Raw genomic sequence first — 15040 nt, forward strand, 5'->3', positions numbered from 1 at the left:
TAAGAGGATAAAGAACTCCTTGTCATGACAAGAAAGATGGTATATGACATATATTTCCTAAGATTAGCCAGGAATTTTATGAAAAACAGCCCAAACAGTACCAGCCAGGAAAAGATTTTATATCTATTGTTTTGGGAGGAAAAAGAAAACTAGAGACAAACTATTAAAAATATTTATAAAAACATTAATGGCTGTCTACAAGTAACCAGTAGTTCAACTCAGAACCAATAATTTCAGAGTTGGCTTTACAGATGGAGAATATTTAAAATTGCTAAACATTTCTCCATAACAATGCTGAGGTTCTAAGTTTGAATCAGTTTTCTTAATTCTTTCATCCGGACTTCAGATGTTGCAATCTATTGCCTGAAAAGCTTGATCACTAGGAAGAGCTGCAACAGAACAAAAGCAGAGAAATTTGGGAGGTGACAAAAAAGAGTGTGAGCGAAGATAAGCATATTTCCTAACAACCTTTGAAGTGGTCTTGTTAGTGAAGTAATATAAGACACCATTGTTGTCAGCACTTAGTACTAGAACCACAAACCCCATTAGCTAAGCTTATCCCCTGAAAACAAGGTTAGTAAGTGAGAAAGGAGCAGATGACATATCTCTGCTAGGTAACTATTTCCATTGACACGGTATTTAAACAGTAAATACTGAGATAAATAAAACTCGGGCAGAGCCACTTTTATCAGCAGAGTTATCAGACAACCTTCTCTTGCTAATAACGATCTATGGATCTATAGCTTTCCACTCTTATACACTCATTCTGGTTTTCATACCCATACTTCTACACAGGATCACAGTGACAATGACTTACTGTATCATCTACTGTTGCTGTATTAAACACTATACCCAAGCTGTTCAGCAGCCCTGGTGTTCACCTTCTGTCAATCAATTGGTAGTACCATATTTACATTCTGATCTCAAGTTGTATAAGTTGAATTTTCTTTTACAAGGTAACTGAGCTCGAAACACACTATTCTGGCTTTGTACGAACAATTTAAATAATTTAAAGTATCATCAGGTAACTAGATCCAAATGACAAACTATTAAAGACACTTAATACTCAAAGTAACATGTTAACACAGTTTAGGGACAATAAGAACCAAATTAAAAATTAATGATGCTGTAGATCTAGCACAATGTATTATATACAAATAACTGAACAGATAAAAGAGTCTGCTCCTCTTAAAGCAGTGTTTTTCAATTTATAGAAAGCATTACAGGCTAGTAGGCAAATTAAAAAAGGAAACCCATGCATTTTCTTGGGAGTTTAAATATATTTTTCTTCCTAATCAGGATGCAATCATGTTGGATGTTTAAAGAAAAACTATAAAATTCAGGTCTAAACATTAAAAAAAAAATAAAATTCTCTACTAGCATTAAAAGCAGCTTCACAACCACAGCCACATTTTAAACAATTTTCAAATACTCTTTCACTGGTCTTAAAAAAGTATTTTCTGTACTTGTAAGTAATCAGTATACTCTCACTTCATAGAAATATATTCCTATTAAATGTTGGCATAAAATAACTGAAAATATAAAACCTACCAACAACAAAAAAAAACAAAAACAAAAACCACCCAAACCACAAAACTCTCAGCAGTTAATTAATTTTTCCTACTTCTACGGAAAAAAAAGTCCGGTCCAAATTTTATTTATTATATTACTGGCCATGGTGACCATGACAAAGCAAAGGCAGTAGGTAAATTTAAATAATCCTCCTAACAGGTGAAATAGAATTCTTCTCCATCACTTTTGATGTAAAAAGAATGATGAGAGAGTCCTTACACAGCCTGAATGACTCAACACTTCAGGGAAAGGCAGCAGCTTAGCTCAGTACAAACCATAAAGAAAAACAAATAATTTGTGGGAAATTTTATGAATTAATGAAAGAGTTTTCAGACAGTATCCACAATCTTTTTTTAAAAAAAATATTTACTCTTACAAAACTGAAGTAAACCAGGAACTGAAAAATTCTCAGGTGTTATCACACAGAAATTGTTACAGGGTAGTGCAATTTTAAGACACTTTCAGTCACAGACACCTTCTTTCTTTGATTGCTACTGCTGGGAAATGTGCATTTTTTAGGTTTACATCTGCTAGCTTCTTTTGAGTGTCACAGACCATCATGATGGCTTACTGATACAGATTTAGAATAGACACAGAAATACCAAAGACCAGAGTCCATGTGGGGAGCTAAAAAGTAGAGGGACTGACGATCCACCAGCCCAAGACAGCAACATGCAGGCAAAAGACCAGCCTCACAGGATTATTAGAGGCTACTACGGGTAGTAAAATGGCAGAAAGAATTTCATACAGTGGCACTCATGGAAATTTAGTAAGTCAAACTTGGTCTTTCATTATGTTACTAATCAATAATATCAACTTGTTATTTCTGTTTCATACCACGAACTAAATCTTTGAGGTGCTCTTAGAAGCATTTTGCTTCTGGAAAGCAGAATGAAGTAAAGAATCTGGCCCTGTATTTCACCTGCATTTGACTCACAAATAAAGAGTGGAGGACAGGCATTTTTAACACATTTTTAAAGATCAGTCTAGACATTTATTCCAGCCATATGACAAAATTAAATTTAAACCTCCTAGAAACTTTACATCAACAAATAAAAACTTGAAGGAAAAAAATGCTGATGTGTTCCACCAAATTTAAAGGAAATAATGTGAAAATACACCCAAACACTATGCCTCAAACCTTGGCCAGCTACCACAAAAGCCCTGGAGACAGCTGTTCCCCAGCAGGAGAAGGAATGAAACTATCCCAGTAACTGCCAGTTTGCAAGTAATGTAACACAAACATAAAAAACAACCGTGATCAGTAGGCAATTAATGTGTTCTTTTTTGATAACTTTGTATCAAATAGTCTTTCCACAGTTAAGATGAAGTTACTCTCAAAAACCCTCTTCCCTATGGCAAGGACAAAAACACAATTACATATTCCATACTGCAAGAAGCTCCGCCTTGGGCTACATTGTTTCTTAAACAGAATCAGCAGTGAAATACTGGACAAAAACATCTGCCAACACCAGCACGCTCTGGGAGAAAACCCACACAACCCCTAGGACACAGAATTAAGGCATCCAGCAAGAGAAGTACTGTCATATTAGTAGCAGACCATTTGCCTAACAGTACAAGGACTAATACTACTTATTCAGAGTCACAGAGACTGTCTATCATCTCTTAAAAAGCAAGTCTTCTCTATGATACAACAGACTTCCCTCACAACAAACAAAAATATTAGCCACTTTCCCTACACAACTATCTCATCACTTGATGTGGGAAAGCAGATAAGGAGGGCATTACAAACTGCTTTAAGTACTTATAATTAACACTAATCTATCTAATCCAAGTATTAGTTTATAATATATATTAAAATATTTAAAATGCATGTTTATGTATATAATATATATATAAAAAATATATAAAAATAAGCAATACCAGCTTCACACGCTGTGTTCTATTTATCTGAGATACATAGGTAACAACTTTTTAAGACAACACCATCAACACAAGGGCATTCAGCAACTTGTTAAATCCCTTAAAAAAAGAAACAAGTGCACATGTACTTTAAAAAACGAAAAAACCAACCAAGCAAGCAAACCCATCCACCCACAAAACGTAACAGCAATAACAAAAACACCGCTCCAGAAAGCTGTGATTCTCACAGTGAATGAGAGCATCTGATTTGCTCATTCTAAACTTATGTTATTTTCCTTTCAGGTAGACCGTGCAGAGGTAAAAAGAGACCACTCCTTCCCTGGGGAGCTACTGTGCATCCTAAGGGAAAAGAACACCCCAGAAGCAGCAATACACCAAAGGTCAAAGGATGTGCCCACAAGTAGCTGGGAGTTTTCCTGCAACTCACTCAGCAAGACTGAAAGATTAAAGGGAAAGAAGCAGGCAGCCTGACCTCAAAGATGAAAGAGTGAACCTCCTCGGGACTAGAGGCAACAGAGAAGAGCATTCTGCAATATAAGACTATTCGATTACTTGAAGCCACTGTTGTAAATACACCAAGAACACAGCCTGAATGTTGTAGAAATTTTTGTATCTGTTTTCTTTTATGCAAGTCCTTTCAATTTCCCTACTGTAAAAAAAATACCTGTCTACATTTTATTTTGGTAAAACCTAGCTCCTGGCTGTTTGGTTTTAACTTAAATGACTTCAGACTTCTTTGGGAACCTCACCACACAGAAAGGTCTACACAAATCTACTAGTACTAAAACTCAGCAGACTCCAAGACATTCTGCTTTTGATAACCACTGTATCAGTCTAAAGAATACTTTTATTCAACAAGAAAGTTCTTAAGTACAGGGGGGGAAAAAAGAGCATGTGTGATTGCCTGCATCATACAAACTCCTTAGCGTACCACAGTGGTTTCAGACTTTCACAATGGGGCTCACCTCATAACTTCCAGAGGTCTACCCAGCAGACTTTCATTATTCAATGCAAAGGAGTGTGCATTTCTAGTATGGGTTTCACCTCATCCTAAAGTACAGACAGATGTGATAATAAGGCTGTCAAAAATACAGACACTTGCAAGCTGGGCTTAATGAATTAAAAGTATTGGTGTAGGAAGCAAAGGGAGAAGAAATGGATTAATTCTGGGAGGCAGGGACAAAAACTTCTCACATTAAACATGCAATATCATTCAAGGTTCCACTGTGGCAACTGCCTGATGTGATCCTGGCTATATAAACAGAGCAGTCATGTGTACACAAGTTATTTTGTTCCCATAATGGACATCAGTAAGTCTGGCATCAGACTACTTGCTCCTGTTTTGGCAGAGATAGTTTAAAAGGTACATCAGGAATCAATGACCTGAAGTCTAAGAAACCCAAACGGAAATAACTCCTCTGGAGAAAAAGTATTTCTAAATTGAGTTAACTATTGAAAGAAACTGTCCAGGGAAGTAACAGCTTCTCTGTCAGTACACTGTTTAACCAAAGACCTGTCTTTTGGAAAAATGTGCCTCAGCCAAGCATACTTTTATTTCAGCCAAACATACATAACTGTACTCAGCAGAGAAATAATTGGATTAAATGTAATAGCTTATTTTATATAGATAATAACTCTTGACAGAGTAGTCCCTTCTCACTTTAAACTCCATCAATCTGTGACAAACTGGGCTTTGGAATTGTAGCATATTAAATTACAAAATTTAATGGACTATATTATTTGTCCATATTAATAATAAAATACATATTATTTTTCAACTGTATTTTAAATAGTGTTTATATTATTTCCAAAGAACAGAAAATTATATTTTTTTTCTTTTATTACAATATTATTCTTGATGCTTTACTACTGATGTTCACACATGCAGATCTCAGCTTTTTTGGGGAAAGAGATACTTGTTTAAGGTGGTAATTCAGTTAATTCAACTATTTTCTTATGACTGTTTACTAAAGAGACACAAATTGCCATTGCAATTCTGTTAGAAACAGAGTTATAAATATACTAGGCTTACAGACAGATTTTACTGAATTTTTAACAGTGCCAGGATTAATTTTGTTCAGTATGAACAAAACCCATACTGAATGTTTTAGTGTAACTAAAAGGTACTTCAACAATGGGGGGCCAGAAGATCAACCAACAACAAATGAAAATACAATCCCAATACATCTTTGAATGACCTGACAGTGTAATTAAAGGTCATTTCTATCTGAAATACTCTGTTAAAATTCTGATTACAAAAAGTAGTGACTTTTCCAAATGAAAATTAGTCCTGAAACTAAGATATTATCCAATTTTAAAGTAATCCAAATTATAAAACAGCCCATTGATAAATGTAACTTGATTTTTTAATGCTTTTGTTATATGTACAAATATGCACATATATAGATGGATGCAATTGAAAAGCAGCAACTAGCATCCAGTACCCAGGTCTTCTGATTAAAAAAAAATTAAAATGTATCAAGTCAAAGGGTGATACTCTAAGCTGTAGTGTCATAAGTTGGTTACAAACTTTATGTCCCATGAAACACAAGTAATACTTTTATATCCATGTTTCAGGCAAGATATTTTAGCCCACATACCAGTAATTTATCCCAAGAGATTTATTTTTAAGCAGTATATCAGTAGTTTACTTAAATGAATACACAATCCTTAGAACATATATGCATAATCAACTAATACATGTACCTTTCCTGATGACCCAAATCAGACAGAAATTCATCAATGCGTCTTTGCAGTTCACTTCCTTCTAGATTTTTCAACTTCTTCAATTCACTCTGGAGGAAAAACCAAAGTTCCTTAGCACCATTTTCAATCCTCCTTCTCAGTATTTCATGGTCTTTTCCAAGGCCTCCTATTAAAAAGCAACAACAACAAAAAAAAAAAAAACAACACCAGAAAAGCATAATCACTTGTAGCTGAATTATTGTTAAGAAACCAATGTATTTGTGATACGGAATACTAAAACTTGTTTAGAAGGAAAAGAAAAACTTATCCACCAACCATCTCCTGTCCGCTTCTTATAGTTCTCTATCTGTTCTTTGGCCTTTAAAAGTTGCTCCTCTAAAGCATGTACCTTTCCTGCAGCTGGTCCTTGATCAATGGGACCATCTGGTATCCTAGGAAATAGAAAATAAAGAAATTACATGACTTAGAAATATATTGGTTATTTGATAAATTATTTGCATTAACAGTTCAGTTCTCCTCTCATATTTGTTCTACACTGCTTTGCTGATAGGCTTTCTTGGCAATTTTTAAAAAACAGAAGATATTAAACATATTAACATAAATATAGATTTTTAAAAGGCAATTCCATAGAAGAAAAACATTGCATAACACAGTTACGGCACACAGACTCAACCTGGTGCTAAACTGTGCTGTTTACAAGACTTCCACTCATTGACAAGATCAATCCTAGGCTCCACTTGTGAAAATAGTATTTGCAGCAGCTTAACTGAGACCACTTGATGGGCCGACTGGCACACAAGCAAAGCCTAATTGAAGGATGTTCCTTCACAAAACTCAAGTTCTAGCTACTTTTTATATTCACACATGAAATACATTCTGGTCTTGAATGCTGGCCATATATTCTTAGAGAAGCAGAGGTCCAGCACTGGAACTCCACTTTCAAGTTAAATCTTCCTACATATTGGCACAAGATGATTTCAATCTATTTACTGGACTCGGAACAAAATCTTAGCTTCTTAAATATACAATCATGATTTTTTTTATGACAACTCTAGTATTCTAAACCGTTGACCACCTTAAACAACGCCAGCAACTATAACAACTGTGTGAGCACAGGAGAAGTATGGAAACATGTATCCAGAAATCTATGAGCCATAAATCAGCCCTGAAGTGAGGTTTGCTCATAATCTCAGCTTGAAACCACATACTAATAAACTGAAAATATTGAAGTACAGAAATAAGAGGCTATCTTCTATTTGCCTCACAAAGTAAAAATCAATGCAGTGAAAATAAAACCCCCTTTCATATCTAGAGAAATGATACTTCTGGTGGATCCAAGGGTTAAAAATTATTCCACATTTTATTAAGACTTTTATAACACCTGGCCCTGAAATGGAAAAGAGGAAGCAGATGTGTAAGGAAAAGTCTTATGGACTGTAAAGAATACAGAATTCTTTCAGACCATGAAGACGATTCTTCATTCATAATGGAATGTGAGCATAAAAAGAAAGGAATATTCTCTCCACACGCGTACACATGGAGATTCAAGGCACCATACAGGAAGACTCCTTGCCAGACATCTAGCATAAAGTAGTGGTCAGAAGCAGTATCTTCACCCTAAAGATGAAATGACAGCATTCTAAAGATGCTACTGAGATGTCTTTAATGTCTCTCAGATCTGGATAATTAAATACCAATAAAACCTCATGAACTGATGAAATTTCCATTTGAAGAGACTAAATACCTAATATGAGCATCAGAAAGGTATATAACAGGAAGCATAGAATTTAAGCCCCTTTTTTTCAGAGGTGGGTGGGAGAGGTGGAAAAGGAAGCTACCTAGCCTGACAGAAATTTAGTAAAAAATCCTGCATTCTTAAAGCTCTCTATTGAAAGCAAATTAGAAATAATTAAATTATTACAAAACTATTGTGTTTTAAAACTACCATGGTAAATAAAAAAGAATTAACAGTAATTGCTCATATAATCTTTTCTTTTATACACTGAGGAACAAGCACAACAAAACTGAGGAAAATATTTTAATCTTAAACACGTGCACTCCATAAATACACTTCCTCTGTATGAACAATCCATTTATGAATTTGCTTCTGCAACAAACGCACAGTATGATATCAAACTGAGACATGGTACTGTATTGCCATGTCCAAGAAAGTACCAATAAAACTTTAAAAATCATATTAAAACACATCTAAGCACTTGCATGAGTTTAAAACCACAAGGTTGAAATATATTCGTGATTTGCCAACTTGGTATCTCAATTTCGATTGTGACAGGACAACTAAACACAAAATTATCAGGAAAATGGAATGGCTTATCTTGTATAAGTCACATTGCTTAAAGGTAGAATTTGTGAATAACAATAAGGTAGAAGGATACAAAAGAATTACCATAAGAAATCTTCAGCCTCTGAACATAAGGAAAGTCTGTTGAAGTAGCAATTACAGAATTCTACAGAAGGATGGGTGTGGATGATATGAAAGACAATAATTCTGACCATTTGATATGATTAATTTTTTTAAAAAAGAAAAGTACATCCCATTTAACATTCAACATGCTTTGGAATAACATACTTAGATAAAAGTAGCTAGGATGGGGGTGGAAGGCATTCTCCTCATCTAGTTGTTTGGACTTCCAAAAATTATATAATTTTAGGATAAAACTAATATAACTTATTCTTTTTGCAGTTTTGTCTCTACATCTGTTAACTCATCAGATATGGAATTGCTGTCTTCCTCACTTTCATCCAGTTTCAAAATTAAGGAAAAGGTTCTTTTCTGCAACCAGCACAGCTTGCTTGTTACTGCCCTCTATATCATCTGAGTTGGAGATAAGGCAATATTTGAGGGAAAAGTGTCTGAATTAAAATCCTTATCTACACTCATGACATCCATCTATCTAGATAACTTCTAGTGCAGAATATCCTAGGAAAAATGCACTGTTATGAGTAAGAATTCCTGTTGAAAAACATATACGTAAGTTTTCAAACCAAATTAAGTCCTGAAAACTGACTTGCTCCTTAAAATTTGAGAAGTGAGTTTAAAGTAGTTCATCTAAGCTATGATCATTCTAATGAACAATAAAAGAACATGTCAGTAAGCATCTAGCACAGAATATCCTTCACTTATTGCTATGAAAACATTGTAAATTAAGTTATAAATACAAAATAAACAAAATCATAATCCACTTACGGGGCAGCCATGATAATAGACCAAACAGTGGTTTTGTTCGAATTAATTTTCTTAGCATTTACAAGACATGATTTTTGCATGCTGTTTACTACCATTTTATAGTAAATATAAATCGTATTTTCCATAATGAATTCACATCAAATAAAGATAATACTGTGTAATTTTAAACATCAAAAAGATTATGTTGTAGGGATAATCTGTTTCTGCTTTGTCCCTTGTTTAGTAAATCATCTACACTTGAAGACAGAAAAAAGAATTCTGTGTACATCAGCCATGACACTGAGCCCACTTTCTTATCACCTTCAGGTAACAGATGGGCAATGGCAAAGTAGCGATCTCTAATCTCATTCTCTGAAGGCAAAAAGAAACACTCAAAAATTAATTGTAGTGACATTCAGTTTAGCTGAAAGAATTGCCATACTGTGTAAAGTAATTGTAAAAGAAATTAGAACAAGAAATAAATTATAAAACCCATTCTGTATTTTAAAGGTTACACTAATTTATCAGGAAAAGGAAAAATGTAAGATTTTACAAGTTCACACTCATGTATTTTCTCATTCGTTCATTAATGTCTCCCTGAGTTCCTTGTATGGGGCTGGAAGGTTTACAATTGACTAAAGACACACTATGACTAACTTTTGTTTCACATTTTTTTTCCCCCAAGAAGAAAATCATGTTTAATTATTAATGACCACTAACACACACACAAAAAGAATGTAAGTTGTCACTTCACCCTTCTAAGATAAAACCTCCTAAGTAAATAAAACTGAAAGAAAACACTGCATAAAAATGTCACCCACAAATAAAGAGCAAGCAGCATCCCTAATTAAAATAAATCAGCACAGCCCTGATCAGTCCTGATTTATAGCCACTGAAAATGTGTCCCTTCCCTTTAATTTGAGAACTGCACAAAAACCAGTAAGAGCAGAGATGCAGACCATATAGTTTTATAGTTCCTCCCTCACTCATTGGCCTGTGCAGTACCCTCAGCTTAAAACTTAAGACACGTCAAGTATTATTTTAAAGTACAGTTTTCTATTATATGTATTTAAATTTTTATCAACCCAAAGCTATTCTTGTATCAAACTCCCTTTCTGTGCTTACTACAGGCTTACTGGGCCCAGCAACTACCCACAGAAATTGATAGAAGTACTTCAATAGATTTGCTTATGGTTAATTGATCCAGAGTTTGGAATCTATACCAGCCTCAGCACCAACTACATTAAAGCAATTATAGCGCTCTTCCAAAATTAAAATCTTACCTCTTCTTTCTGAAGCTACACACAGAACAATGAGAATAATGTCTACAAATACTGGTGCTTGGGTTTATTGGATTACATTTTGCCCTTTTCCATTCCTGTTCTAACGCATGATCCTATTCAGATTAAAAAACAGGTTATTGTATTTATTAGAAGAACTGCAGGTTCGACAAAACGTAATATTTAATAGACTCTATGATGTAAATATATATGGGATGTGATGTATTACTAATATGAACACAATATGAATGCATTTAATAAGATTCTCTTTTCCTGAAGAGAACTCCGAAACCACTGTTTCCTATACTGCCAGGCTTATCTTCCAGGAGATGATACCACTAATATACCATAAATGATAAAAATTTGACTATCATCCAGCAGGACACAAAGAAGCACGTGAATACTATGAACCATTCATGTATTGCAAAAAAGGAAGTCTAGGACACAGATGAAGGCATACACACAACTTGTCCAGTTTCCATTTAAGAAAATCAGACATTATGAGAGTAGTAATTTTAAGCCCTCCTCCTCCTCCTAAAAGCCTTGTATCATCTAGCTCCAACAGTGACAGCCCGTAGCAGTCATATCATAATCCTGATAGTAAACAAAACTTTCTGGTAAAACAACATTACAGGCAAACAATGAAACATTACGTAATACTCTGATTCGATTATTACTCCCTATTGAGTTTCCCCTAAATAACTAAAAAAATTGTAGTAAAGATTTCCCTTTTTGCTGCGAGACCTGTGACATCTGTAATAAGTTTACTTAAAAGGGCTCTTCCAATCCTACTGGATACAGAATAGTAAAATAACAATCTATAAAAAAAATCAGTTATATTACTATTTTGCACCAATGGGATCTAGGCCACTTCCACAATCAACCCAGATTTGCTCACACAAAATTTTTTATAAGCATGTAAAGACTATGGTAACTCTCCAAATCTCATTATACCACAATATTCATGCACATAATTTCTAAAACTCAGGCAATACAAAACACCTTTAATTTCGTTAGTCTTCTGCATCATTAATATACCTCTGTGCCTCTTTACAGCCCACAAGTAAGGTTTTTACAAAGCATCATATTGGCAAAAGAAAAACTACAGTAGCTTCTCACCTAAGGCTTCCCAAATGCACTGTAAAAACTAAGTGATGCCTGAAGTCATTTCAAGTCATCAGAAGTGCACCACAAAAGTGTACTCAGCTCCTAAAGGAATATTTCTATTTCAGGCAATTTTCAAAAATATGTGGCTGTTCCAACTTGCACTGTTGTGAAGGTACATATATTAAAAAAAAAACATATCTCAAAATAACCTCACCAAAAATCCTTACAAAAATACGAACTATTCTTAACCAATATGGGTAAAAAATTACAAATATTTAAAAGAAAAAAAAATAAGAAGAACATGATGTAGTTCTTGAAATCAAACAAATGCTGGGGGTGGGGGAAATCAAAACCAAAACACCACTACAGACCTCTTTACTGCCCTGAAACCTTAATTCTACTTCTCATGCATCTTGTGTGAAAAGAAGCAACCAGGACAAAAAAAAATTACAAGATCAAATATGATTTAAGTATCATACAACAAGAAAGGGCGAAGCAAGATTTTATAAAGCTTTGTCACAGATAGGACATTTTTCAGTTTTTGAATGGTTGACTTTGCATGCACATAGGCGTATTTCATAAGGCATGGGTTTGGGATTTTTGTTTTCTGTTCCCTTTGGGGACGCGGAGCCGCTATATAAATTGGCAACCAAAGAGCATTCAAAGCTAGGAGTGGAAAGATCATTTCTTGTCATTGTACATTGGCATTCATGGACACCTGGACGAAACTAAGCAGAGCCCAGATCCTATTTTCAACCATTCCCAGAGGCCTGACACTTTTATAAGGTGAGAAGGAAGTCAGAGAAGTCACGAGAATCCGTTATAATGGGAAATGCTAGGCAATTGAAATGTATTTTACCATATTAACTCAGGCCCCAAGGTAATTAAAGATGAAATACCAATTTTCTTTAACTTCAAAATGGAATTTGTTACAACAACTTTATTCATCTACTCAATTCTTGTAATCATACCTGTTTTTTGTCCCTTTGTCCCTGCCCTAACTAGCTATTATTAATGGCACAGGTAGATATTATGTTAATATTCTACCATTTACAAAGCTCCTTTGCCCACTAAAATAAATTCTGTTAACTTGGAGCTTTCTACCATCCAAAAGTTTTATCAATTATGTCAAAATACTTTAATTAGCAGAGTTAATCAGATGCCTGTTTACTGTTACAATTTTCCAAGTAGGCACTCTGGTCTTTTTTAAACTCTTCCCAAACTAACTGTAAGTTAGTTACTGAAATATGCTTAAATTCGTGCATTAGCTTAACCCTTTCACATACCATAATATATTCTATAGCTTTACCACAACAAGTGTGCTGCTTTTCTGTTGAAATAAAAACCCAAACACTCTAGTTCTCTAGAAATAAAATCTCAGTGGAGAAGGGCAGCAAAAACAATTTTTTACCTTAGTGTAACAAAACCCAACTTGGCAATAGGGTTTATCTTTACAAGCTAAACCTGACAAAGACTGTAGTCTTAGCCACTCAAATTTCACAGCCAGTATCAGTAATTAGAGTTTTCAGCATAAAAAGCAAAAACTCTAGCAATTCAATAATATTCAGATAATAGTTCCAGCCTCTCTGCCTTTGATCAGTAAAGCCTAAAATAAATTATGTCTTCACTTTAAGATGTTAACTGGAGCAAAAGTAATCTTTTCTGTCTAATTCTAATTAAATTTCTGAAGTTAAAACACTCTTAACTTTTATGCTTCTTTAATGTATATTCATAGAAGCAGTGATTTCTTCCAGGACACAGATACTGAAACCATGGACTATTGGCTAATGCCTCATTTTAGATAGCCATATTGTTATACAACTCTGAATGGGACAATTTTAAAGCTGACAGTTATTTTTAACACCCCTTTTTCCACCTGGCAAACAAAGAAATGACATACAGAAATTCTATCTCACATTTATCATTTAATACTTTAAATGATGCAGGTTGACAAGGATATTTCTCAAACCTATGTGTGAAGCCTCTATAACAGTATCATGGATTTTGCTCAATAAAAATAATGAAAAGGTTCTGCATTGCAATACAGCACTTCCCTCAAAGTCTAGGACCTCACTAATCTCAGCTCACTTTCAGCAAAACAACTATGCCTGAATATCTTCCAGTCCCAAGCTGGCTCATTTCTGGCCAGCACCAACTACTGAACCTGGAGCTGTGCTGCTGTTAAAATTGGCTTTAAAAGTCATTTATATAGGCATTTAATCATTAATAAAGGCATTTCAGGCTTTCTCATGCAAGAGTTTCAGATTCTCCTGTGGTTACATACATTCATCTGTGGTTACATACAAGACTTCGAAGAAAAGTCTCAGAAATATTTTTAAGCAACGTATTCACAAAAAAGAAGCTACCCCCAAAAAAAGTACCCTCATCAGTAAAATCAAGAATGTTTACTCTCTTCTAATCACTGTGTACTTTGAAGTGGTTACATTTCAATGACTGTGCAATACATCACATTACCATTTATTCAAGTCAGCCAAACATGGGGGCTGAAAGCATGGAGGGCAGTAATCTCTACATTAAAGGCCAACTATTTCCCCCTCTAAGGCAACAAACCCTAAGGTTGACTATTATTGTCTAAAATTAAGGAATTTAAAGATATTGTATTCATTCAAATATAGGATCTTGCTTAAGTTTCTTCATAGCAGCATATGCTACATTACACCATTCTGTCAACAAAAACATATTAAGCTTTTTCCCAGTGCAGTTGCTATCACGTATTAATAAATTGAGCTCAGAAAACTACAGCCCATTCAGCAATTAATGGCCACACTGCTCAAGGTGAAGGTTATTTATATGTCATGTAGAGGGCACTTGGGTCAGCAGCATTTCTCCACCTCTGTGCAGCATCACATGAATGCTGAGGTACTTCTTCAGGGCTGACACGTTCAAAACTAAGATATTTGTTCTAAAAAGCCTCACCAGTGCACAGCCATACCTACAGTGCATTCCAGAAACAAGGAATGGAGTTCAGTGAAAAGAAATTTCAGGCAGGGTAGCCAGCCTACCAGATCAAATACCCCTGGCTATGCATGAAAGAGAGAGCATGCACCAGAATAAACAACACAACGGGGTTAAGAGGAAAAGTATTAATTTCACTGCTACAGCATCCATATGTGTGATTTCATTTCAATGAAGGGAAGAAACAAACTCACTTAAAGATAAGGCAACCAGAGCAGGACTAGAACCATAAAACATCCTAATAAGGTAAACAGATTTCTGCAATTCCATCATTCTTCCTATGATTTATGAAGAATAATAGCAAGATAGAAGATCCAAACCGGCATCT

The 15040-nt window shown here is 34.7% G+C and overlaps 1 protein-coding gene across 13 annotated transcripts in view; it reads right to left on the reverse strand.

Moving 5' to 3' along the window:
• Window positions 1-15040, reverse strand: part of FUT8 (fucosyltransferase 8) — a 192789-nt gene that overhangs the window by 50109 nt on the left and 127640 nt on the right. For 12 of the 13 annotated variants that reach the window (XM_080396789.1, XM_080396787.1, XM_080396788.1 and 9 more), the window contains 2 exons: window positions 6478-6593; window positions 6163-6328 (listed from right to left, as the gene is read on the reverse strand). In XM_080396789.1, coding sequence (XP_080252915.1) covers window positions 6163-6328; window positions 6478-6593 — 282 coding nt within the window. Of the gene's footprint in view, window positions 1-6162; window positions 6329-6477; window positions 6594-10632; window positions 10655-15040 lie in introns of those variants that run through there. The other variant, XM_080396783.1, reaches the window with a different exon arrangement.

The sequence above is a fragment of the Falco punctatus genome (genome assembly GCF_963210335.1).
Source record: "Falco punctatus genome assembly, chromosome: 7".
NCBI classification, from domain to species: domain Eukaryota; kingdom Metazoa; phylum Chordata; class Aves; order Falconiformes; family Falconidae; genus Falco; species Falco punctatus.